This window comes from Amblyraja radiata, chromosome 6, assembly GCF_010909765.2.
Source record: "Amblyraja radiata isolate CabotCenter1 chromosome 6, sAmbRad1.1.pri, whole genome shotgun sequence".
Taxonomy (NCBI): Eukaryota; Metazoa; Chordata; class Chondrichthyes; order Rajiformes; family Rajidae; genus Amblyraja; species Amblyraja radiata.
Window position 1 is genome coordinate 44,051,793 of NC_045961.1, and position 27,852 is coordinate 44,079,644.

General features: G+C 40.3%; 1 protein-coding gene across 4 annotated transcripts in view; it reads right to left on the minus strand.

The window, feature by feature from the left end:
• LOC116974318 (regulator of nonsense transcripts 3A-like) overlaps positions 1-27,852 on the minus strand; it is a 35,311-nt gene continuing 7,459 nt past the window's right edge. The window contains exons 3-11 of one of the 4 annotated variants that reach the window (XM_033022651.1): positions 23,879-23,985; positions 22,043-22,141; positions 20,871-20,981; positions 17,908-18,006; positions 17,464-17,519; positions 17,204-17,374; positions 12,560-12,708; positions 5,862-6,171; positions 1-676 (exon numbers count right to left, since the gene is read on the minus strand). In XM_033022651.1, coding sequence (XP_032878542.1) covers positions 506-676; positions 5,862-6,171; positions 12,560-12,708; positions 17,204-17,374; positions 17,464-17,519; positions 17,908-18,006; positions 20,871-20,981; positions 22,043-22,141; positions 23,879-23,985 — 1,273 coding nt within the window. In that variant the 3' untranslated portion in view covers positions 1-505. Of the gene's footprint in view, positions 677-5,861; positions 6,172-6,281; positions 6,595-12,559; positions 12,709-17,203; positions 17,375-17,463; positions 17,520-17,907; positions 18,007-20,870; positions 20,982-22,042; positions 22,142-23,878; positions 23,986-27,852 lie in introns of those variants that run through there. The other 3 variants (XR_004412333.1, XM_033022652.1, XM_033022653.1) reach the window with 3 other exon arrangements.

Here is a 27,852-nt window from a genome sequence, read left to right on the forward strand (position 1 = left end):
TTCCTGTTCACAGGGTAATGTGTATTGAAAAATAATCAGATTGCTTAACTGAATTTATCATTCCACACTGGTTTTAAAACCATGGGCATCCTAATCACATACATGCAACTTCTACAAAATCACAATATCTGTTGTTGTTTATAAATTGTCAATATTGTATTAATAACCAAAGCTCACCATTCATCCTGCACCCCATCCAATAATTGTATTCAAAATGATTGGTGCATCTACCTACCAATTTTACTCCCAGTAAAGCAGAATGCTTCCTCGTGCAACTGGTCCGATACTTAATTTGGTGTGCTTTATAGATTTCATTTGCAATAAATTCAACCTGTCATTTACTACTTTAAACTAGGTTAACTAGTCAAATTACAAATAAAATCACAGAATTTTTATTAATAGCAGATTAAATGAAAAATCAGTGCTTTTTACATTGTGATACCATCTGTTTGATTCAATGCAGTAATAAAAGTACTTCTCCTCTGATCACATAACTGAGGCTCTTTCATTCTTCACAACTCTTCTCGGAACAGGCTCCAACAGAACTGTCATCTTCATACTTTCTTTCTGTGCTATCTTCAGAGGATTTACTGCAGCAGTCATATGCTCTTCCACCAGATCCCAAACGGGTTCGGCACCGTGCTCCAGGTTGGTACAACTGCATAGCTGGGCGGTCCTGTACAATCAAAACCAGAAAAAGTGGTACTGTGCAAAACCCATGCGGCTGCAATGTGATACACGTTTTACAAGCAGTGTCATTTCAGTGTGACAATGTAATGTTAAGAATGGAAACATAAGAAACTCCAAAAGATGGTTCTGGAATGCATGTTAGTTTGTGAATAGACAATTGCTATGTGACTCTTTCATCAAAATTAGATTTTATGGAAATCAATTTCAATCTGAGAGCTAAATAGGAATCATCAAATTGTACTACATGAACACAGGCTATTCAGCCCAGCTCATCCACGATGACCAGAGGGCAGGCACCCTTTTGTATTAACCCCATCTCCCAGAACTTAGTCCATAGACCAAGGTGATTAGGTGCTCATCCAGACATTTCTTAAATGTTATCAACAACCCAGCTTTAACCACTCTCAGGCATGCTTTCTAGGTGCTAGCCACTCTGTATGATGAATGTGACCCTCATATCCCCTCCTTATCCTGGATTTGATATGGATAAATATTTTCTGCTTGATACCTCTCATAATTTTATGTATGTCAATCATGTGGCCTCTTAATTTTTTCTGCGTCAGGGAGAACCAACTTAGTTTCTCCAGTCTCTCCTCATAACTGGCAATATCCTGGTGAATCTCTGTACCCTTTCAAGCACTATCAGATCATAACCAGGTGTGTGACCAGAAGTGCACACAGTAATCCAGCTGTTTGACCGAGATTTTTTGAAGTTGGAGCATAACCTCGCTACTTCTGTATTCAATAACCTGATCAATGAAGACCAACATCTCCTTTGCCTTCGTAAACATATTATCTATCTATGTTGTCATCTTCAAGCATACTCCATTTCTCAATACTCCCCAAGACCCTCCCATACCATACACTTGTGTCCAGCAAAGATGTAGAAGTCTCTGCCATATCCCCGACATTCTCTTACAAATAAACAACATTCCAAAAAAAATAAGCACTCTCTTCCTTTGCCTGCAGTACTTGCTTGGGATAAATTTCATCTGGTCCTGAGGATTTAGCTACCTTTAAGCTTGTTAAGGCGCAGAGTACCTTCTCTTTATTTAAAAGACCTGTGCTGGACTATAATCTGTTATATTAAATTATCACAAGAAATAATTTTAATTTTCCCTTTCTTGCATTTGTACAAGGCTATTTGTGTCACCTCCCCATCCTATTGTTTCAAGAGGTTATGACAAATTACAATGAAATTAGGGCAAATCAAGAAACCAGCAATTAGATTTTCACCATAATGATCAACAGCAAATACGCATGGGGTACTTTGACCAATTGCCAGTCTAATTTACTGCAAGCCTTTGCTAACCTTATTTGCAACAGATTTAATTTATAAGACGTACGATCTCTTTTTATTGCTCATAATTCTACACACCGAGAAATTAATATTGAAAGAAGCTTTAATGATTCTAGGTTACATTTTATCCATATGTATTATCAGGGTTTTCTTGGCCAAAGGGAACAATCACAAATCAAAAAAAATAGTATATTTTCCCTAGCTGTGGCCTAATGAGAAAGTTCTATTTTGATATGACCTCCCTGCTCCTTACTTTATTACCCAAGGCATAATGTATAATTCTCCCGTATGCCTTCCTAATCACCTTATTTACCAATCTGGAACTTCAGGGATTTATGAATATGCATTCAAAGTTCCTCAGCACTTCTTGGTATTGTATACTCTTTTGCCCTCATAAATGCACTACCATACACTTCTATAGATTGAATTAGTTTGCTCTAATTTGTCCAATTGACCACACTATTGATATCTTCCTGGAATTTTCTTCTTTACTGTCACAGATTCTTAGTGCACTGCATCAAATGAAATAGGATAACGTATCAAAATGAAACAAATGAGTTTGTTCTGATTTGAAACTGTTAATCCTGAGTAAAGCAAGCAGTGTCAGCTCTGGTCAAAGCATTCAACTTTGTTTGAAACATCTTCTGAGTTGCATATGCAAAGCAATCAACGCACCTATATAAAGTGCCTTCATGAATTAAAGGGTTGTTTCTTTGCACAACTCACTGGTAATCAGTTCAAATATTTTTATGACAAGCCATTGACTCAAACATTGACTCTCCTCACAGATGCTGCTCGACTCCTTGAGTACTTCCAGCATTTTATTTTAAAAATAGTCCAAATATTTGGTACGCATGGCCGTTCATGTGCTAGTTGCAAAAAAATAAATACACTCAGTATGTGCTAAAAGACATAGCTATAAAGAAACAGTTCCTTACATGTGCTGGGGTGTAATTCTATTCAGTTTTATGACTTTAACATTTTATTCAACAACAAACAAAAATGTTGAGTTAGATTTTTTAAAATTGTTTGACATCTAATTCTATATGCCTAAAATGTTAAACCTTGTGAGTAACTACCGCATGGATAGATGATTGCAATGCATTTCTGCAGGTCTTCGAGGTTGATATTCAATTAGTTAGCAGCTATTTTCAAATTAATCGTAGGGGGACACTCTGGTGGCGAACATCCACATAAGGAGGCAAGGCATTAAGTTTTAAGAGGCATGACATTGAGTGTGAGCACGGGTGAAGCAGCTCTACTATCCTTGCCCTGTGAAAGCAACAAAGATGACATTTGCTGTAAATAATTCTGTATTTTATTTTGTTCACTTAGCTGTTTATTATTCAAAAGAGCTGACTAGAAATTTTCAGCTTAACTAATGGTCTACTGAAGTCTTTTACCTATTCAAGTTAATAAAATAATTTAAGAACATGTACTGTTTTCTTTTATAGATATGTGAAGAGAAAACAGTTAATAAAAACACAAGTAAGGTTCTCTTATCAGGGACTAGGCAACTTGATGTGGCCCTTGTGGCTAAGGGGATCAGAGGGTATGGAGAGAAGGCAGGTACGGGATACTGAGTTGGATGATCAGCCATGATCATATTGAATGGCGGTGCAGGCTCGAAGGGCCGAATGGCCTACTCCTGCACCTCATTTCTATGTTTCTATGTTTCTATGTTTGATCCCAGTTGTTTTACCCGACCCATGTCTCGTCCTTTTTCCAGGTTCAAAATTCAAAACACTTAAAGGTGTTAGCAGTAAAGTTCACAGACATTCTGAATAACTGAATAGAACTGCACCACATGCAAGGGCGGCACAGTGACAGAGCGGTAGAGCTGCTGCCTTACAGAGTCAGAGGCCTGGGTTTGATGCTGACTACAGGTGTTGTCTGTACGGAGGTTGTATGTTCTCCCTGTGACTGCGTGGGTTTCCTCCAACATTCAAAGACTTGCAAGTTTGTGGGTTAATTGGCTTCTGTAAATTTGCCTTAGTGTGTAAGGTAGAACTAGTGATCGTTGGTCGGTTCAGACTCAGTGGGCCGGTAGGTTTGTTTCCTCGCTGAATATCTCAACCAAATTGACCCTCAATAAGCACTTTTTCTACAAATTCGTAAGATGATGTTGCTTCTGATTATGTAATTGATCACTGGTGCCTTCAGCTAATCAAATGACCTACCCTGCCTTTAGAAATCCCCATTCAAAGTCAGTTACCAATTCCAGACAAATGACAAAACTACATGATTGAGGATTGAATTGGGTGCCATTTGTGGGAAAAGCACTCAGTATCTGGGTTTACAATGAAAGCCCAGTTTCTGAAAAGAGGGCCTATATTTTTCTTCACCAATCGTTTTCTCTTCACACATGTATAAAATAAAACAGTACATGTTCTTAAATAATTTTCTTGACTTAAACCCTATGCTGCAACACCCCATCTAAGTATGAATACATGCTTTTCAACTTTTAGGATTCAATACACTGAACAGCTTACAGCGAGGTGATGTAATTTGAATGTTCTCAATTTAATGGAGAAATTAGATTTGTTTGTAAGTTAAGGTTCTAAGAGAATTATTAATCTTTATATATTTTTTTAAATTCACAAACCTATTCACATTTACAATACTAACAGGAATGTGATTAGCTATGTTTAAACAGAATGCCTTGAAGAGTAGACCTTGGAGAATTCTATGACTATGTTCATGCTGTTTTGTTCAATACTATAGTTTTTTTCAAAGTTATTGTTTGCAATTATTTCATTTTTTTTCCTTTATATTAATGCCTTGTACCTAATTTGTAAAAATTATTTTGAATTTTGGAAATGCGTGTGTTGGGAAGGCCTATTAAAACTATATACAAGAAAGTTGCATTCTTAGAAAACACATTTTCCATAACACAAAGCCATGTCATCCATACATTAAGAAATGAGAGTTGAAAAAAATAAATTCTATTTATTCAGTTACTTTTTTCAGATAAAGTTAATGTGAATCTTTATTATATATCCCAGGTTTTTTGGTCATGATTTGTGAATTCCATAAGGGTGCATATCCATTACACAAATTGTCATAATACAGGGGTTGCCTGTACATTATGTTTTATATTTCTTCAAGGATAATTCTTCAAAGATGCATCTCCTAACCAAAGTTTTGAAAAAAGTGAAATAACAATTATATGGACACAACCCCTTCCCCATTATTCAAGGACACGACAATAACCCATTCACTAAATAAGACCTTTCCTTAAACAATTCTCCTAATCAGTGTACCAAATCTGATTTCCTTGTCAAAGCATCAACTTATAAACCTAGTTAAAATATATTTTTATTTAAAATTTTCCATTCTATTTTAGAAGATAATTTAGTATCCCTGAATGAAAAAAAAAAAATGCAGATTTCAAGCAACTTTGAGATCAGAATGTTGGTGGTAATGGAATAGAAGGATCCTATCCTGCTTCCTTTTGTCACCCGAGTAAAATACTTGTTTTAATAGGCATGAATCTTGATCAGCTGTCTCTTGAAGAATTTTAAGTTTTTATTAACTTTTGAAAATAGTAACTCCATTTCTAGAAGATTTGCAATTTTTAATGTAAATTTCAAAACAAACTGAATATAGTAAAACAAAAAATTTGAAGAACAGAATTGTTTACCCCATCTTAAATATGAATAGTTTTAATATAGTACTTTAAAATGATACAGTGTATTGAAAAAGTACATCACAGTACCTGTCAATGCTAGATGTTGTCCAATTTTCAAAGTAATTGACAACTAATTTATGTATGCATATAATTTTCAGTATTTTAAAACATGGGGCTTGAATATCCATTCCAATTAATGTTGCCAATACCATAGTAGCTTGAAAAAATGGTGACAGATACCTTATTCCTTATCCGTTCCCTTTTAGATCCCATGTCATCATTTTTGTCTTCTTTACCCAGTTTGTCTATTTTTTCAGTACTGAACATGTAGTTCAAGCTGTCTCCCTTCTTTTCTCTTTCCTGTCCATGCTCCTTCCCTCTTTTTGTTTCGTCTTCTTTTGTTCTGAAAGCCCTTTCTACATCATAACGCTCTTTTTGCTTTCTGCGGTCATCCTCACGTCGCCTTTGTCGCTCTCGTTCTCGTTCTTTTTCCCTCAATCTTCTTTCCCGCTCTCTCTCCCTGCGTTCCCTATCACTATCGTTTGGTGGTCTATGTAAAAATAAAACTTGATATTAGTTTTGTTTCTATTTTTTTGCACGGTTGCCTGCAATGACATAATTTAAATAATTATAAAAGGTAAATTAGGAAAACTTAAATACCATTTCTATTGTTTGTTATGAAACTCAAGGGAGCTGTAACAGAAAGGGCAGATCTTCTACTACCCCATGTTTGCTGGTCGTCTGTGCCCTGGACCATGCTTTTCTTCCAGCGTGGTCCAGGGAGCAGTCTTCCTCTGGGAGCCTGACTTCTAGCACATAGACAAGGCTCAGGCAACACTGGGCCTCTCTCAGCGCAAGTGGCCGTCTGTAGTGACAAGACCGGCGTTGAAAGCAGCGAGACCCCGTTCCCCTCTGCTCCCCAGCTGCCAAATCTGCTGTTTAAACTGAACATTCACAAGCATTCAGTCAGGACCTGTTAAAAATTAAAATGTTAAAGAAAATTAAGCTTTAAAAAGAAAATCAGGGGGATAAAAAAAAAAATCAATCATACAAATAAACAATGACAACATTTAAATTGACATTTTCCTGACAGTAAGTAGTAAGACATGCCAGAACTAGCCCACTGGTGAGAAGACAACTACACTACAACCTTGGCTTGGTAATTGTTTAGCCACTGACACCTTCACCAAAGCATGGTTAATTTATTATTTCATTTTAATGAAAATATGAAGTGGGCGAGTTGTAAGAGATACCTAATTCATTACACCCATTTCATACAATAATTTAAAATTAAAGTTATCCTTTATAGTTCCATGCATAACAAGTCTAATAGCTACAAATTATTTGATCTTCATTTCAGGTCAATTACTTTCTATCCATTTACCTGAAATAAACTAGATCAAATCTGATTCTTCCATGATAATTCTCATTGACTTAAAACGTTCTAAAAAAATCTTAAATGCTGTGTTTTTCAGAAGATAATAAATGATAGCAGGCAATGATAGTGCTTGTTGATCGACAAACAGTAAACACAAATATTTTATAAATGTAATTTTTGGTTCTTTATTCATAGAATTATGTTTTTTTTTTGCCTTTAATGTTAAAAAGTCGTTTTAACTCTTTTTATATTTTTGCTAGTAAAAACACCTCGAGCTAAAATCTTTACCAAACTGCAGTTTTGAGTAATCTGCTTATTTTATGTAAATAAAAGTGTGTAATTATTCCACTAGTTTGTAAAACTGTAAGAGACTGAAAAACGGTAGAGAAAAACACTGCAATCACAATAAACTAAAATTATGTGGTTTGGTATTAATACAATTTAATAATTATTTAGTATATTTGAAAAAATATTTATATTTTTAGCAAGCGAGAAAATGAATGTTGAAGATATAATCATTTTCTGTCCTGCAGATGTAACTACATCTGCAAAATTAGATAAATTATCCTAATAGCACCAGGCCCGTACGAAGCTTTTCAAAAAGGGGGGTGGCATGACAGGATTACAAAAAACTTAGTGTGAAATAATGTGCGTGCTGCGCACATCACGTGCGCGCAGCGTGAAGTCCCTCGATGCCAGGGGTTTTAGATGCTCTCTGATGCATTCTGAGCCTTATTTTGGAGCATTTTTGCACCAAATTGATGACCAATATTTCAGAAATTAACAGGAACCTGAGACGTAGCTTTTTCACACAAAGGGTGCTGGGTGTATGTAACGAGAGACATTTGGACACGTACATGGATAGGACAGATTTAGATCGATATGGGCCTGACGCGTGTGAGTGGGACTAGTTTAGATGGGACATGTCGGTCGGTGTGGGCAAGTTGGGCTGAAGGGCCTGTTTCCACACTGCATCATTCCATGACTAAAAAGTGAAGAATAAAAATGCATGTAGATAAGTAGAGCTGATTTGAAAGAGGAGTGAAATGTAAAGGCAGAGAGAGGTTTATGGGTGGAAAGGAACATAGAAAAGGAGGGGGAGAGTGGGCTTGGGTAGATGGGTGAAGGGAAAATAGTCACAAAGTGCTGGAGTAACTCAGTGGGTCAGGCAGCATCTGTGGAGAATATTAATAGGCGACGTTTCACAGAGTGCTGGAGTAACTCAGCGAGTCAGGCAGCATATAACCATATAACAATTACAGCACGGAAACAGGCCACCTCGGCACTACAAGTCCGTGCCGAACACTTATTTTCCCCCAGTCCCATCTACCTGCACTCAGACCATAACCCTCCATTCCTTTCCCATCCATATATCTATCCAATTTATTTTTAAATGATAAAAACGAACCTGCCTCCACCACTTCCACTGGAAGCTCATTCCACACAGCTACCACTCTCTGAGTAAAGAAGTTCTCCCTCATGTTACCCCTAAACTTCTGTCCCTAAATTCTGAAGTCATGTCCTCCTGTTTGTATCTTCCCTACTCTCAATGGGAAAAGCTTATCCACGTCAACTCTGTCTATCCCTCTCATCATTTTAAAGACCTCTATCAAGTCCCCCCTTAACCTTCTGCGCTCCAAAGAATAAAGACCTAGCTTATTCAACCTTTCTCTGTAACTTAGTTGCTGAAACCCAGGCAACATTCTAGTAAATCTCCTCTGTACTCTCTCTATTTTGTTGACATCCTTCCTATAATTGGGCGACCAAAATGGTACACCATACTCCAGAATTGGTCTCACCAATGCCTTGTACAATTTTAACATTACATCCCAACTTCTATACTCAATGCTTTGATTTATAAAGGCTAGCACACCAAAAGCTTTCTTTACCACCCTATCTACGTGAGATTCCACCTTCAGGGAACTATGCACAGTTATTCCTAGATCCCTCTGTTCAACTGCATTTCTCAATTCGCTACCATTTACCATGTACGTCCTATTTTGATTTGTCCAGCCAAGATGTAGCACCTCACACTTATCAGCATTAAACTCCATCTGCCATCTTTCAGCCCATTCTTCCAAATGGCCTAAATCTCTCTGTAGACTTTGGAAATCTACTTCATTATCCACAACAGCACCTATCTTAGTATCATCTGCATACTTACTAATCCAATTTACCACACCATCATCCAGATCATTGATGTACATGACAAACAACAGTGGACCCAACACAGATCCCTGAGGCACCCCACTAGTCACTGGCCTCCAACCTGACAAACAGCCATCCACCATTACTCTCTGGCATCTCCCATTCAGCCACTGTTGAATCCATCTTGCTACTCCACCATTAATACCCAACAATTGAACCTTCTGAACCAACCTTCCATGGGGAACCTTGTCAAAGGCCTTAATAAAGTCCATATAGACAACATCCACTGCTTTACCCTCATCAATTTCCCTAGTAACCTCTTCAAATAATTCAAGAAGATTAGTCAAACATGACCTTCCAGGCACAAATCCATGTTGACTGTTCCTAATCAGACCCTGTTTATCCAGATGCTTATATATATTATCTCTAAGTATCCTTTCCATTAATTTGCCCACCACTGAAGTCAAACAGGTCCATAATTGCTAGGTTTACTCTTAGAACCCTTTTTAAACAATGGAACAACATGCGCAGTACGCCAATCCTCCGGCACTATTCCCGTTTCTAATGACATTTGAAATATTTACTATTTCCTTTCAACCGAACAGGGAAATAAAGATTCTGTACTTAAAATTTCCCCTTTAAATGTCCTCCATTTCTCTTCTACATCCTTCCCATAAAACAAAATGTCCCAATTCATTCCTTTTAAATTCTTTCACATCTCATCAAAGTTAGCCTTTCTCCAATCAAAAATCTCAACCCTAGGTCCAGTTCTGACCCTCTCCATAATTATATTGAAACTAATGGTATTGTGATCACTGGACCCGAAGTGCTCCCCAACGCATACATCCTCCACCTGACCTGTCTCATTTCCTAACAGGAGGTCCAGCACTGCCCCTTCTCTAGTAGGTACCTCTATGTATTGCTGCAAAAACTATCCTGCACACATTTTACAAACTCCAAACCATCCAGCCCATTTACCGAATGTGATTCTCAGTCTATGTGTGGAAAATTGAAATCTCCCACGGATCATCCGAGATATGCTTTCCCGCCTCACATGCTGCTTCCTGTCTGTCAGAAAGCTGGTGATCCACCGACAGAGGGGTTCAGGCACAGTCAACTCAGAAAGTTTGGAGCGTAGTAGCTCTGGCACAATGGTGTTGAATGCAGAGCTAAAATCAATAAAACAAAATCCTCGCATTGGTTTCCTGGCGGTCTAGGTGCTGGAGGATGAAGTGCAGGCCCAGTTTGACTGCATCATCCACAGATCTATTGGCCCGATATGCAAAATGCAGAGGGTCCAGCAGAGGGATTGTGATATTTTTCAGCTTGGCCAGGACAAGCCTTTCAACGGTCTTCATGACTACATAGGTCAGTGCGACAGGCCTGTAGTCATTAGGATCAGTAATCCTTACCTTTTTGGGTACAGGGACAATAGTGGAGACTTTGAAGCAGGCAGGGGCTGGTTAAAAATGAGTAATTGGGTGTGAAGTGGTGATTGGAGTGGGATGGGAGTAGAAGGGCCCAGTCTTTGCAGACTGAGGTCAGGCTGTGAGTAGGTGTGAAGTGTTGGGTGGGGTGGGAAAGGGTCCACTCTTTTCATACTGGAGTCTTGCCTTAAGTAGGTGTGTGGTGAATGGGAAGGAGAGGGTGCAGGGTCCATTCTTTGCAGACTGGGATCTGGCTGTGTTTGTTGGCTAGGGGGTACCAGGGTTACGTTTCTGATTTTCAAACCTGCAGTAAAACTCATTCAGGTCATTCGTCAGCTGACGATTGTCCAAAGAGTGGGGGGCTTTCCTCTTATAGCTGGTGATTTCTTGCATGCCCTTCCAAACTGAAGAAGAGTCATTAGCTGAGAACCTGCTCCTCAACTTCTCAGAGTACCTTTCCTTGGCAGCTCTTCTCAGCTTTTTATCGATTAGGCTATCTTTTAACTCTTTAACGATTAGGCTATCGGCTTGACGCATATTTGCCCCCAATCCCCCCCCCCCCTCCCCCCGATCTCGAGATTGAAATGTTACATCTGTATACAATGATCCCATTAAAATGTGTATTTATGTCACAAACTATGGAATTCATATTTTTCAGTATTGTTATCAAGGAAAAGAAAGCAGTTACAATTGTTTGATATTATTTAATATTATTCATATGGAGGAGCAAATATAATAGCTCTAAAACCTACCTTAATTTTGCAATCTCACTAAAGATAATCCCCCTTTCCCTTTCCCCTCACCCATCTCTCTCTCCCCTCCCTTCCCCTCTCTCTCTCCCCCTCCCCCTCTCACATCCCCCCCTCTTTCTTGTTAGGGGGGCGAAGATGAAGGTGGCACGGGCGCAGCGGGCGGGGGGAATGAAGGTGGCGTGATCCCAGCGGGGGTCAATGGGGGTGGCGTGGGCCCAGCGGGGGTGGCGTGGGCCCAGCGGGGGTCAGCGAGGGTGGCGTGGACCCAGCGATGGTCAGCGGAGGTGGCGTGGGCCCAGCGGGGGTGGCGTGGGCCCAGCGGGGGTCAGCGGAGGTGGCGTGGGCCCAGCGGGGGTGGCGTGGACCCAGCGGGGGTCAGCGTGGGTGGCGTGGACCCAGCGGGGGTGGCGTGGGCCCAGCGGGGGTGGCGTGGACCCAGCGGGGGTGGCGTGGGCCCAGCGGGGGTCAGCGAGGGTGGCGTGGACCCAGAGGAGGTCAACGGAGGTGGCGTGGGCCCAGCGGGGGTGGCGTGGACCCAGCGGGGGTGACGTGGACCCAGCGGGGGTGGCGTGGGCCCAGCGGGGGTCAGCGAGGGTGGCGTGGACCCAGCGGGGGTGGCGTGGGCCCAGCGGGGGTCAGCGAGGGTGGCGTGGACCCAGCGGAGGTCAGCGGGGGTGGCGTGGGCCCAGCGGTGGTGGCGTGGGCCCAGCGGGGGTGGCGTGGGCCCAGTGGGGGTGGCGTGGGCCCAGCGGGGGTGGCGTTAGCTCAGCAGGGGTGGCGTGGGCCCAGCGGGGATGGGGTGGGGGGAAGATGGCTTGTGCCCCGGCGGCGGGGGGAACGGGCTCCTCCGCAGCGGCGTCTGGTGTTAGGGTTACAGCCGTTGGGTTCAGATTCAGCCATTCTTGCCCTACGACGGGAGAACAGAGAACTGGCCGTTTCCAAAGTGGAAACGTTGATTTTTTTTTCCTTCCGATTTTGTTTATTTTTTGAGTGATTTTTTCTTGGGGGGGGGGGGAAAGGGGGGTGCGGTCGCACCCAACGCACCTCCCCTTGGTACGGCCATGAGCACAATTGCAAAGGAATCCCTTTTATCAATTTTCACATTACATTTGATTTAAATGTCCAGGTGCCATGAAGGGATCAAGAATACAATACACATTTTCGCTTCAAATGTGCAGGCAAATATATAATTATTACAACCACATAAATAAGACTGTTTTTTTTAAAACTCACTTATCTTTGACATCCTTTTGTGTATTATCTGATCGTTTTCCTGGACAGCATGGTTTTTCCCACTTTCCTTTATCAATCTCACCATCCTCTGCTTTCTCTTTCCATTTGTCCAAGTCCTGTTCTTCTTCCTTATCAGCCTTTTTCAACAACTGAAGATTAGAATGCAAGTTGATTATATATAAAGTATATTATAAAACATGTTACATTTTGAAATTTTAGGCTTTCTTATCCTAAATTAATTTGTCTTTCATAGCTCGGAGCATGTTCATGAATGTTACTTTATCCAATACTTCACCATTGTCATTCTTTACCTTTTGTACCAGGCTGCCCTTCAGGAACATACACAGGAAGCAGGTGTAAAACCTAATTTTACCATCCAAACTCATTTTAGCAATTCTTTAGCTACAGGAGCATTGCATACCTCACTAAGAATTAATTTCAACAGAGCATGACAGTATGTTGTGGTCTTAAAGTTAAAAAATTCCCTGGCATTCTCACAACATTTTCCAGGTCCATTGCTCTTTATTAAAGTGTTGATACATTCTACTATTTTTTGTAGAATTCTACAAGTTTAAACATGTGGGAACTTATCTACAGCCTTTGTTGCTTGGGATTTTCTTGCCTCAAAAATGGTGGTTATTGGCAACTTGGGATGAGACATTTAGTGTGGAGCTCCTATGAATTATGTACATTGGTACAAATGGTGCAATCATCCAAAACCCAAACTCCTTTCCATCAGGAACTGAAGATTAGAAACAGCCTCACACTTATGACAGCCTTCCCACAGCTTCAGTAACCTCTCTGCAATCAAATCCCTCTCCTATTACCATATTGACCTTTTTGTCCTGGGCCTCCTCCATTGCCAAAGTGAGGCCAACATAAATTGGAGGAACGGCACCTCATATTTCGCTAGTTCAACGGTATGAACATTGAATTCTCTAATTTTAGGTAAGTTTACAAACACTCCTCCCCCCTCCCTCCACTAAAAGTCAGTTAACTAGATCCACAGTCCATAACAATGTATCCCTCTTGGGATCACACTGTCCCTGGCCAACAATCAGCCTACCAGGGAATCCCCCCCAAAAGTCATCAGTTTGCCCACAAAATTTATCCTGGTCTTTTAGTTTAGTTTCGAGATACAGCACGGAAACAGGCCCTTCGACCTAGCGAGTCTTTACCGAAAGCAATGCCCTTACATTAACAATATCCTACACAAATGAGGGACATTTTTTACATTTATACCAAGCCAATTAACCTACAAACCTGCACATCTTTGGAGTGTGAGAGGAAACCGAAGTTCTCGGAGACAACCCACACATGTCACAGGAAGAATGTACAAACTCCGTACAGACGGCACCCATAGCCAGGATCGAACCCAGGTCACTGGCGCTATAAGCACTGCAAGGCAGCAACTCTACCACTGTGCAACCGTGCCACCCTTCTTGCTTCCGGTCTCCCCCCTCACCCCGCCCAATCATTCTGAAGAAGGGTCCTGAGATGCTGCCTGACCCGCTGAGTTACTCCAGCATTTTTTGTCTATCTTTGCAATCAAAAATTGTTTACAATGGGTAATTATCTGCAAGCAAGACATCTCTCGCTGGATAACATTAAGATAAACCACAGGAATTAGAGGTATCCATGGGGACCCTGTGGAGGGGGCATAGAAGGGTTCATTATCAAGACCATACCCACCCATGGGGACCCATGCTCCTATCTTGACTTCTCTGAGAAATAATGCCTGTTCAGGCTTAAGTGCCACATGTACCTGGATTTCTCTCACAGCTAAAGTCAATGAGGGTACACAAAATTGCTGGAGGAACTCAGCGGGTGCAGCAGCATCTATGGAGCGAAGGAAATAGGCGACGTTTCGGGCCGAAACCCTTCTTCAGACTGATGGGGGGTGGGGAAAGAAAGAAGGAAAAAGGGAGGAGGAGGAGCCCGAGGGCGGGCGGATGGGAGGGTGGGAGGAGACAGCTAGAGGGTGAAGGAAGGGGAGGGGACAGCACAGGCTAGCCAAATTGGGGGAATTCAATGTTGATGCCATAAGGGCGCAAGGACCTCAGACGGAATATGAGGTGCTGTTCCTCCAATTTCCGCTGTTGCTCACTCTGGCAATGGAGGAGACCCAGGACAGAGAGGTCGGATTGGGAATGGGAGGGGGAGTTGAAGTGCTGAGCCACCGGGAGGTCAGGTAGGTTAAGGCGGACTGAGCGGAGGTGTTCGGCGAAACGGTCGCCCAACCTACGCTTGGTCTCACCGATGTAAATTAGCTGACATCTAGAGCAGCGGATGCAGTAGATGAGGTTGGAGGAGATACAGGTGAACCTTTGTCGCACCTGGAACGACTGCTTGGGACCTTGAATGGAGTCGAGGGGGGAGGTGAAGGGACAGGTGTTGCATTTCTGGGGGTTGCAACGGAAAGTGCCCGGGGGGGGGGTGGTGCGGGAGGGAAGGGAAGAATTGACGAGGGAGTTGCGGAGGGAGCGGTCTTTGCGGAAGGCAGACATGGGGGGAGATGGGAAGATGTGGCGAGTGGTGGGGTCACGTTGGAGGTGGCGGAAATGGCGGAGGATTATGTGTTGTATTTGCCGGCTGGTGGGGTGAAAGGTGAGGACCAGAGGGACTCTGCCCTTGTTGCGTGTGCGGGGATGGGGAGAGAGAGCAGTGTTACGGGGTATGGATGAGACGCTGGTGTGAGCCTCATCTATGGTGGCGGAGGGGAATCCCCGTTCCCTGAAGAACGAGGACATTTCCGATGCCCTGGTATGAAATGTCTCATCCTGGGAACAGATGCGGCGTAGGCGGAGGAATTGGGAGTAGGGGATGGAGTCTTTACAGGGGGCAGGGTGGGAAGACGTGTAGTCCAGATAGCCATGTGAGTCAGTGGGTTTGTAATGTATGTCGGTCAGGAGTCTGTCCCCTGCGATGGAGATGGTGAGGTCAAGGAATGGTAGGGAAGTGTCGGAAATCGTCCAGGTGTATTGGATTTCCCGGATGGAAGTTGGTGGTGAAGTGGATGAAGTCAGTCAGTTGTGTGTGGGTGCAGGAGGTGGCACCAAAGCATGCTGCTGCACCCGCTGAGTTCCTCCAGCAATTTTGTGTACCTTCGATATTCCAGCATCTGCAGTTCCCTTTTGAACACTAAAGTCAATGAGAGTCATTTTCAACTTCCTCTGAGATCAGTGCAGGATGTTGCCACAGATCCATGACAGGACTCGCTTTTCTCAGATGACAAGACAGCCTACTTAAGCAACAGCATCAAGGAGTGAATGTTTAATCTACTTTATCTTCAGCCCACAGCAACAAGCCAGAACCAAGAATTTGTCACCTTGCAGATATCCCCAAATTGCTTGTATCCAAGACTACACATAGTTATAGGCAAGCTCCTGCTAGGAGCAGCAGCTATTCCTCTGAAGGGTTACCATGGTTGCTCGATAGCAGACGATATGCCGTTTGGGAATAATGTTATCCACAAATTGATTTTGCCTTTAGAGGCAATGTCATTCACTTCTCCCATCTTAGCAAAAGCCATCTCTGAAGCAACCAGCATGGTTAATGTGCATTTTTCTGTTTAGGGGCGTGATCTTGTGATAGACAACAGAATAATGCATTAAAATAGAGAGTGGATCTTCATACAGTGGAATGTAACATTGATATGTTGTAAATTACCAATTTAAGATCTCAATCTTAATTGTACCATTACTTTTCATACATATATACAAATAAAACTGCATATGCTGGAATTTGAAACAAACTCAGAGGTTGTGGAAGAACTCAACCACACAAGGGGTATGTGTGGAAAGAGAAACCAGTTAATGTTTCAGGTTGAAGATCCTTCATTAGAACCAAGAAAGAAAGAGGAGTTAGTCTAAGTAACAGAAACTGGGGAAAGGCAATTCAGCAAATCAAGGGTTGCGAGGGGAAAAAAAAGGTTAGGATGCAGGAAGCCAAAAAATCTGTGTTTCTACTGAGTTAATTAATCTTGGCATTCGTGCTGGTAGCGGTACGCCAATTGACCTTAGTGATGCTAAGTTCCTGATAGGGAATTGGGGCTCACCACAATCTAACAATTATGGGTTGAAATACTCAAAAACAAATGTCAGTTATGCACCATCTCAGCAGAGATACTCTTGCAGTTAAAAAGTCTGCTGCCAAGCTCAATAAAAAAAAATAACATAAGCACTGACCATTAGGTTGAAAAGTAGGATGACTATACTGAGGAAACTGTGCTCCAAGAAAGTTTCATACAGAAAGTTGCCACGGTTAAAAAAGGAAAATGGTCTCACAACAGTGCGTCAATTGTCAGTATCAATGCAATATTTAATATTTATGATCAAGACTTATTGCATTCTCTTTGCATAAATTTGATGTAGGCTTATTGACAGGGCTGGCAAACTATTTATAGAACACTGACAGGGCTGGCAAACTATTTATAGAACACAGCAATGTAATTGAGGGGTAACTGTGAATGACTTCAGGAGATGGCCTTCTCTCTTGAAAGCGTTTTGCACTCACTGGCAATGTAGACCTTAATGAGCAGCCTGTGTTTTACTATTATAAATGAATATTTGACACAAAATCAAATTGCATCTTAAATTAAAATTATGGATACATTCACCAATCTACTAAAGTAAAGAAATTAACCTTAATTTTTATTTCTTCCTTTCTTTCCTTTTCCGCTATTTTTTTCTGTTTCTCTGCTTCTTTTCTTTTACGTCTTTCTTCCTCTCTACGTTTCCTTTTTTCTTCTTCTCGCAAACGTTTTTTTTCCAACTCTCGTCTCCTTCTTTCTTCTCTTTTTTCCTCTCTAATTCGCTGGAATATAATGCCCAATTGAAGAAAATGCCAGTTTTATAAACAAATGTTATTTAATGACAAACACAGTTTAAAACATAAAATTTCACCTGCTTTTCCAGCTTCTTGTTCTTAATATATTCCAGAAGAGGTGTGGTTCGCCTGGCTAGAAATAATGCAGTAATTAAATTTAGTTTTCTAAAACCACCAATTATATATCATTCCTCTAAAATGAAATACATTGGCACAATTTATGTTTTAGGGTATTCATGCAAATTGTTATTGCTATTACATGCCTTTAAAAAAATAATTGTTATTACTTTTTCAAAAATTATATAAATCTTGGTAATTTAAACATATGTAGGTCAAATTAATTTCTCTTCTTCCTTTAAAAATTAGCACAACAGTGAGGAAGTTATTCTGCTAATTAAGAATGCTGATATTTTGAATTTTCCCAGTTTACATTGCGGAATTGATTTCAATTGGCTTAGTGAACAAGTGCAATTATGCAGTGGTTCAATAGTCACAGCTGTGACTTTAAAACAACTGCGCACCTGTGTTCTTGTACCCGTGCAGCTGCTTCCAAGTTCTGTTTACACCCTTAAGTTCCTGGCTATAGACATTCTCCAGAGTTGGGAATTGGTCTGTACCTGCTAGCAATGCAAAAACAAATTTTCAGGCTGTACATATAAACCATGAACTGGAAAAAATACTGAGCCCAATATTGTGAGAAATCATAAAATGTATAGCACACATGGATGCCACCCAGCACATCATGCCATTGCTCCTTAACTAGAGCTATTGATTCTCATCCATTTCTCTTGCTCTTTTGTTTTCATATTCTTTAAAAATAAGAATTAAAGGTTAACACATGCAGAAAACAAATATACAGTTATTAAAGATACCAGTGAAGCAATATAGATAAATATGAGATTCATATACTAAATTCAATATTTTTAATGCTTAGGGATTAAAGTTGTCATTGCACCATCAAATTTATGTAAGCAATTAAATAAATGGATACTAATGAAGATCTCGGATATCGAAACTACGAAACAATGCAATGAAAATCAGTTATTGTTCTCAACAAGTATATAGTTGCTTGTCTGGTGTAATGGTGATCACATCTTAAACCAGATAAATAAGGGGCATTTGGATCACCAACTCAATTCATGAGATTAGGTATGGTTCATTAGTCGAACTTGTGCGAGGCAGACCCAACCATATACAAGAAAGGCAGACGTTGCATTCATATAATGCTTTTCACGGTGTCCCAAAGCACTTAACAGCCAATGAAGTGCTTTTGAAGGGTACTCCCTGTTAGAAAATATGGAAAAGCAAAAATCAATTTGTGCACAGCAAGGTCTCACAAACACCGATTAAATAAATGACCAGGAAACCTAAATATCAGCTAGGTTAGAGGTAGAAATCTACTCTTGGAAAAAAGAAAATCATGGAACCTTTTCATCATTGCCAAACAAAGCCTCACTATAAAGTGTCGCCAGAAAGACAGCGCCTCAAACAGAACTCTTTAAAAACAGCATTTATGTGAAAGCCTAATAGAGTAGAAATTTGTTTCTACCTCGGAGATGAATATTCCCCACAAAGCCACTGCTGCCACTTGAGGCATTACATCTTTTGTTTTAGCTTATTTTTAAAATTGTTTTATCCCCTTTCATCCTGATTGATTTTAATAATGCTATATTTTATTTGAGTCACAAATGCCACATGGTAAACTTGAAACTCACAAAATTCATGAAAGGAAAGGTATATAGTTGAGAAACTGCAATGCATCTAGAAAGGTTATATGGAACTTACATGTGACTGCTTCAGACATGGGTGCCTCAGGGTAACCGATGAAAAGCATTCTCAGGAAAACAGAAACATTTCCTCGATGGCATTGCCAGGAGTGATATTATTTGATGTCGGTTTGATGCTGAAAATCATTTTACAAGTTTTATGTAACTTATATGGGGGGGGGGGGGGGGGGGGGAGAGTGTCTGGGCAACTTTTTTGACTGATCCATGAATAGTTGTTAACTGGTCAATTTGTCAGATGTTTATTTCATTATGGTGGAATTCAAATAGATTGTGCTACTTATTCTAATTTCTGCGCCAGTGGGATGGTGTCAAAAAGGATTAATTCATACATAATAAGACTTGGGTATGGATGACATAACCAGGATCTGGAATGAATTTCAACAGTGTGTAAAGGCAAAAATCAATTGTGGCATTAAAAGGTGTTGTTCTTGCACAGATTCAGTCGGGACCTGATTGGCCACAAAGTCTCCTTCCCAGCTATACTCATTCTGTGACCCTGTTTTTAGTGTAGAACTGCAATAGCATTTCACTGTCAAAAATATTTTGGCCTTTGGCTAAATTTGCATCTGTTCTTTCCAGTGGATATACAAATTCTGCACTATGTAGCATTACAGAGGAGCTACCAATCATGTTCTGGCCAACATTCATCCTTCAAACAACGTCAATAGTATAGTTTATCTAATCATTATCTTATTGTCATTTGCAGAATCAGTGTGCTGTTAGCGCTAGATTTGAAGTTTTCTGGCATGGTCTCAAACTATGAAAGGCATTGCACAACGGAGAGATTTTGTTCTCTTGTTTGAATTACTGGTTAAATCTCAGCTAAGAACACTGACAAATTTAGTGGACCGGACTTTTGGAAGGACCTCAAAGCCACGAAGACTGTGCAGAAGTGAACTAATATATTGGGATGAAGGATTTAATTAAGCGCATTGCAAAATGTGTAATTTTTCTCAGAGCAGAGAAGGTCAAGTGTTTATTTAACAGTCATGTTCAAAATTAAGGATAGTTTAATAGAGGTTGACAAGGAGAATGTTTGGTCAATAACCAAAGACACAGACTTAAGTACAAACAAAATGACCAAAAATACAAGAGGATTTTTCTCACACCTTGTAACCATGATCTAGAATGCATTATGCCAATGAGTGACAGAAGCAGATTCAATTGTCATTTTTAGAAGGGAATTAGATGTACACTTGGGGAAAGAAACATACCCAAGTCTATGGTGAAACAGCTGAATTGTATGACTTAATGTATTGATCTTTCCGCAATACCACAAAATATTTAAAGATTTTAATTTTGCCAATGCAATTAGAATTAAAAACAACTTATTTTCTGATATCACACATACTGTTAGTGTCAATCATCAACGTTACTTAAAAGAAATATATAAGAAACAAAAACAAATCAACCAGAGATTTTGTCCTCTTTGACCTCAAAAGTAGTTGTCCTCTTTGGGTTAGAAATTTAATCCCAATGTTCGATTTCAAATTAAAATTAAAATGTTCCTAGTAAAAAATATATTGAATGAAAACATGCACAACAGAAAATACCTCCCTGTATTGTTTAACTCACATCTGATCAGTTATTGATACTGACCTAATGATATAGTAAAATATCAATCCGCTATGCTCCTGAATAAAGTTCTCCAAAATAATTGTGATGAAAGTGGACCTGAAAATCACCATCAGACTAACCAATCAGTTCTCTGGTCTTTGCCTCTATCTCTCCCAGTAACGTCTCTGGATTAGCTGCAACTTTTTCTTCATCTGCACAGTAACTTTCCAAAAACTTCTTGTACTCGGGATCTATAATTACATAAAAAATGTTTAATTACCTACCAAATATAATACACTTTAAATTAAAAGAAAAAATAAATACCTAATTTCTATAATTGACATTACAAATGACACAAGGAAATGAATTTGAATATGATTTTGATTAGCAGATTGAATCTGAGAAATTTAGAGAATACTCCATTTACCATTAAGATCGAACACTAGGATGTAAAAAAAACTTCAAATCTATTGCGATGAACATGGGATGCAGTGCAAGTAAAGTTGATGCAGGCACTGAGTCAGATCTTACAGAATAGTGGAGCAGCATTTAGCAGCAGGAGTTTGTGGTGTATTCCTTCCATTTATGCTCTTAACAATTTGCATGTTCTCAGTCTGTGACATTCATACAATGATTCTAAGAAAGACCGGTGAGTTCCTATTTATTGGACTTATTCATCCCATTTGGCATTAAAGTGGATCTTGTGATAAAGGTGAAGAGATGCTTTCAAATTGGTAAATGTGTTTCCACAAACAATAGCCAACATATGAAATAGACTTTCTCAGTAGTGACAGAGGCAAACTTTCTAGTAGTGTACCAGAATAAGGTACTGTAGATCCTTTCTAGATAGATGTGTAATTATACTGTCTTATGAATTACTGTATTTAAAAACTGTAAAATGATACGTAAACTAGTCCAAAATATTCTCTGTAAAGAAATTTAAATTCTGTTGTTTGTTTATGCTGGACATTTCTCTGAATAGCTTCACTTCCTTCCATTCTTTGTGACTCTCCTGTGCCTTAGTACGCCAGTGTGTTTATTTTTATTTGATTGATATCCAGGTAAGCACCAGCAATAGTAAGATATAGGGATGAAAAGGTCCAATAAATAAAGGATTTATTGCCCCTCTTCGATATTTCCCATATAAATTCATGTTCAAGCTGGACGCTGAATAGGTATTGTCTGAAAAAAATACTTAAATTAAACAACAAATTTACAATTTTGGTTATGCAATTGCGTATTCTATTTGTGAGATAAAAAGTGACTGAACATATAGTGTTCTCTCTTACTTTGCCTAGGGGAAGATAATTACCTTCTTCAATACTCCCCGATTTTGTATCTTTCTTCTTCAGTTTCCTTTTAGAAATTTTTTGAAATGGTGCAAATTCAACTACAGCTGGATATTCCTGGCCTAGATGAGTTCCAATTGCAGGAAGATAGAGTCATTTATTGTTTAAAACAAGTTTCAAACCAAAAATGTGTTTTCATTTAGTATTTTTGTGCTTCAAATATGAGTCATATTAGCAAAATATTAGTGTAAACATAAGTGATGATATAAAGGTCCACTACCAATTTTCTGGTATTTTTGGCTCCAAAGTACTGCCATTTTATCTGTTTTGCCGGACCAACAAGGTTCACATAATAATGATACAACAATACACCTCATCAGAACTGACCCCTGCCGACTCAAGATTTGCCGAATCTGCCGAAAATGCGATGGGGCAGGTGCGCCCGCTACCCGCACGGGCCTCTAAGAGGTCCAACGGTACCAGAATGGTCCACCTTGGCCAAGATACCGGCCTGCAAACTTCCAGAGCCCCAGCCCGCTGAACGGCCGCAGAAGTCCCGATGAGATTGACATCGTCTGCCTCTCCCGGGCTAGGCATCACATTTTCGGGGGGACTTCTGGGGACATATACACATACACACACCTCAAGTGTGCTCTTCTAATTATGTCTGGTATAAAAGAGATGCCAGACTACCTGTTGCCAGAAAATCGGGGTGGACCTGTAGTTTAAAACATTCGACTAATATATAATACATCACAACTAAAAAACATTTAAAAATCCTAATCTGAAATTCATGCAAACAAGTTGATACTTGATCTATCTATCTCTATCTATATATAGCAATATTCCACCACTCACCCGTTCCCCCAACGCAATATTCCACCACTTAACCATAGCCCCTAACTGCGCAGGTGTGGCTCATTTCTCCTCGTCCCCGAGCACTCCCTTCCCTTCCTCTTCATGTGTGGGAGGGGGGGGGGGGGGTAAGGAAGGAATGGAAGGGGGAGGGGAGGGAAGTGGGGTATGTGGCGGGCGGTGGTGTGGGGTGGGAGGGGAGGAGGTGTGTGTGTGTGGACAGGGAGGTGTAGGAGGGGGAAGATGGTGCTGTGGGGGGAGGGGGGGGTGTGGGGGAGAGGGGGTGTGAAGGGGGGATGTATGGGGGAGGTTGTGTGTGTGTGGGAGGGGGAGGGAGGTAGGATGTGGGAAGGGGGAGGAGGGATGTATGGGGGAGGTTGTGTGTGTGTGGGAGGAGGAGGGGTGTGTGGGGGCAGGGGGGGGGGGGTTCTGGGGTTCTGGGGGCTGGTCTGGGTCTCCGACTCTGGGCTGGGCAGGGTCTCCGATGCTGGGCTGCTTGGGGCTGGGCTGCTTGGGGTCCCTCTGAAAATTGTGTCCGGTTGGAAACCTCCACCTGCCATCCTCAGCTCCAGTGAAGGTGCGATGGCACAGGAAGGGGCGGACCGTCCCGGTGAGTGACAGGGGAAGAGACTAATCCGCGTGGCGCTAAACGGCTGGAGAAGAGATCGATCTGCACACACGCGGTTTTTAAGATTTTTTAAACCTCGCTAACTTTTACGACATTCAACTGATCGGAACAAAACTTGGTGCAATATATATATTTATTTATTATGTCCTAGATGTGTACTTGCAGTCATGTTTTTATCTTTGTAAATGTTGTATTTGTTTTGTTTATACACACACATATATATACACATATTTATTTTACACAAATAACAATTAAGCCTTAAGTTATTTGGTGCCATCACATATGAAAGTTAACATTACAGGAGATGCAACACCAATGGCATTTAATGTGTAAATGGGACTGTTTGGATTGAGACTAAAACATTTTGCATCTTTACCTTTATTATCAATGAAGATATATCCATCAAATCGGTCTCTGAACAGAATTATATCATCAGGATTTTTAAAATTGATATACGCTCTGGAGAATAGGTGGGGGTAAAGGCTGAGGAAGAACAAAAATATTTGGATAACAATATCATATGGAACCTATAGATATGCCTTATTAGAAATTGCACACAGAAAAAAAATCCTAAGATTCACATATCACTAAGAAATAAATAAGAAAAATCCACTTATCAACTTCTAAATGTTTATGTGTAATCTGCACAAATATGGTGCTTTGTACAACTTACTTAAATCTGTTGGGTGAAACAACTGAATCAAAATACTTTTTCAAAGATAAAAGACAAATGTTAATCCAATCCAAAGAAGTTTAACCTAATATTATTACTATTCAATGATCTGAATGCCTCTTTTAAAGTCTGCAAATGCATTGTTCATAATATGTATATCATATAAATATTTTAGATCACGATTGCAAACCTGAGCTCTCTTACATAGACCGAAAGCCAACGTTAAAAGAAATGTGCAATGCAAGATATCTTTTAATTCAAATCACTTTTCAATAAAATATTTGTAAAGTGCAGGCAATGCACAAAAAGATGTGGCAACAACAAGATAACCTTTTAAGTATTGTTGATCAATTAAAAAAAAAAAAAACAACAAGATGAATGTCTCTTTACCTTTCAAGGATACAGATAATATTTTTACAGATACGGAAAAGACCAATAATGCTCATCTTAACAATTTATCTGAATGATGACATCTCAGACGTGCAGCTGACTTTCTGTTCAATATTAATAATGAAATATACTTATTATGATTATTATTATTATGATTCACCATAGAATGAAATCAGGATGAATATAGAAGCGGGGCTCCAAGATATTTGAACGGTGTAGGGTTAAGAAACATATAACCATATAACAATTACAGCACTGAAACAGGCCATCTCGGCCCTTCTAGTCCGTGCCGAACATGTATTCTCCCCTAGTCTCATCTACCTGCACTCAGACCATAACCCTCCATTCCTTTCCCATCCATATAACTATCCAATTTATTTTTAAATGATAAAATCGAACCTGCCTCCACCACCTTCACTGGAAGCTCATTCCACACAGCTAACACTCTCTGAATAAAGAAGTTCCCCCTCATGTTACCCCTAAACTTCTGTCCCTTAATTCTCAAGTCATGTCCTCTTGTTTGAATCTTCCCTACTCTCAGTGGGAAAAGCTTATCCACGTCAACTCTGTCTATCCCTCTCATCATTTTAAAGACCTCTATCAAGTCCCCCCTTAACCTTCTGCGCTCCAAAGAATAAAGACCTAACTTGTTCAACCTTTCTCTGTAAATTAGCTGAAACCCAGGCAACATTCTAGTAAATCTCCTCTGTACTCTCTCTATTTTGTTGATATCCTTCCTATAATTAGGCGCCCAAAATACACCATACTCCAGAATTGGCCTCACCAATGCCTTGTACAATTTTAACATTACATCCCAACTTCTATACTCAATGCTCTGATTTATAAAGGCCAGCACAGCAAAAGCTTTCTTTACCACCCTATCTACATGAGATTCCACCTTCAGGGAACTGTGCACAGTTATTCCCAGATCCCTCTGTTCAACCATTCTTCAATTCGCTACCATTTACCATGTACGTCCTATTTTGATTTGTCCTGCCAAGATGTAGCACCTCACACTTATCAGCATTAAACTCCATCTGCCATCTTTCAGCCCACTCTTCCAACTGGCATAAATCTCTCTGTAGACTTTGAAAATCTACTTCATTATCCACAACACCACCTATCTTAGTATCATCTGCATACTTACTAATCCAATTTACCACACCATCATCCAGATCATTGATGTACATGACAAACAACAGAGATCCCTGTGGCATCCCACTAGTCACTGGCCTCCAACCTGACAAACAGCCATCCACCATTACTCTCTGGCATCTCCCATTCAGCCACTGTTGAATCCATCTTGCTACTCCACCATTAATACCCAACAATTGAACCTTCTTAACCAACCTTCCATGAGGAACCTTGTCAAAGGCCTTACTGAAGTCCATATATACAACATCCACTGCTTTACCCTCATCAATTTCCCGAGTAACCTCTTCAAAAAATTCAAGAAGATTAGTCAAACATGACCTTCCAGGCACAAATCCATGTTGACTGTTCCTAATCAGACCCTGTTTATCCAGATGCTTATATATATTATCTCTAAGTATCCTTTCCATTAATTTGCCCACCACTGACGTCAAACTAACAGGTCTATAATTGCTAGGTTTACTCTTAGAACCCTTTTTAAACAATGGAACAACATGCGCAGTACGCCAATCCTCCGGCACTATTCCTGTTTCTAATGACATTTGAAATATTTCTGTCATAGCCCCTGCTATTTCTACACTAACTTCCCTCAATGTCCTAGGGAATATCCTGTCCGGACCTGGTGACTTATCCACTTTTATATTTCTCAAGTGTCAGTACTTCCTCTTCTTTGAATCTCATAGTTTCCATAGCTACTCTACTTGTTTCCCTTACCTCACATAATTCAATATCCTTCTCCTTGGTGAATACCGAAGAAAATAAATTGTTCAATATCTCCCCCATCTCTTTTGGCTCTGCAGATAGCTGTCCACTCTGACTCTCTAATGGACCAATTTTATCCCTCGTTATCCTATTGCTATTAATATAGCTGTAGAAACCCTTTGGATTTACTTTCACCTTACTTGCCAAAGCAACCTCATATCTTCTTTTAGCTTTTCTAATTTATTTCTTAAGATTCTTTTTACATTCTTTATACTCCTCAAGCACCTCATTTACTCCATACTGCCTATAATTATTGTAGATCTCTCTCATTTTCCGAACCAAGTGTCCAATTTCCCTTGAAAACCATGGCTCTTCCCAATTTTTACTATTTCCTTTCAACCGAACAGGGACATAAAGATTCTGTACTCTTAAAATTTCACCTTTAAATGTCCTCCATTTCTCTTCCACATCTTTCCCATAAAACAAAATGTCCCAATTTACTCCTTTTAAATCCTTTCTCATCCCCTCAAAGTTAGCCTTTCTCCAATCAAAAATCTCAACCCTAGGTCCAGTTCTGACCCTCTCCATAATTATATTGAAACTAATGGTATTGTGATCACTGGACCCGAACTGTTCCCCAACGCATACCTCTGCCACCTGACCAGTCTCATTTCCTAACAGGAGGTCCAGCACCGCCTCTTCTCTAGTAGGTACCTCTATGTATTGCTGCAAAAAACTATCCTGCACACATTTTACAAACTCCAAACCATCCAGCCCATTTACAGAATGTGTTTCCCAGTCTATGTGTGGAAAATTGAAATCTCCCACAATCACTTCCTTGTGCTTACTACTAATATCTGCGATCTCTTTACATATTTGCTCTTCCAATTCTCGCTCCCCATTTGGCGGTCTATAATATACCCCTATAAGTGTTGCTATCCCTTTCCCATTTATCAGTTCCACCCAAATAGCCTCCCTAGACGAGCCCTCTAATCTATCCTGCCAAAGCACTGCTGTAATATCTTCCCTGATAAGCAATGCAACACCTCCACCTCTTGCTCCTCCAATTCTATCACACCTGAAGCAACGAAATCCTGGGATATTTAGTTTCCAATCACAGCCCTCCTGCAACCATGTTTCACTGATCGCCACAACATCATACTTCCAGGTGTCAATCCAGGCTCTAAGTTCATCCACCTTTCTTACAATGCTCCTAGCATTAAAATATACACATTTAAGAAACCCATCCTCTCTTATTCTCTGTTTATTGTCTTTTTCTTCTTTCTCCCCTACATTTTGGGTCAGAGTGCTACCCTTCTCTGCCTCCTGCCTCACACACTGACTACTAGCTTTCCCAATTTGAGTCCCTCCCCCCCAACAGGATCAAACAAATAGACTACATTTTATATAAAGTGACCCATCTTTTCTTTCAA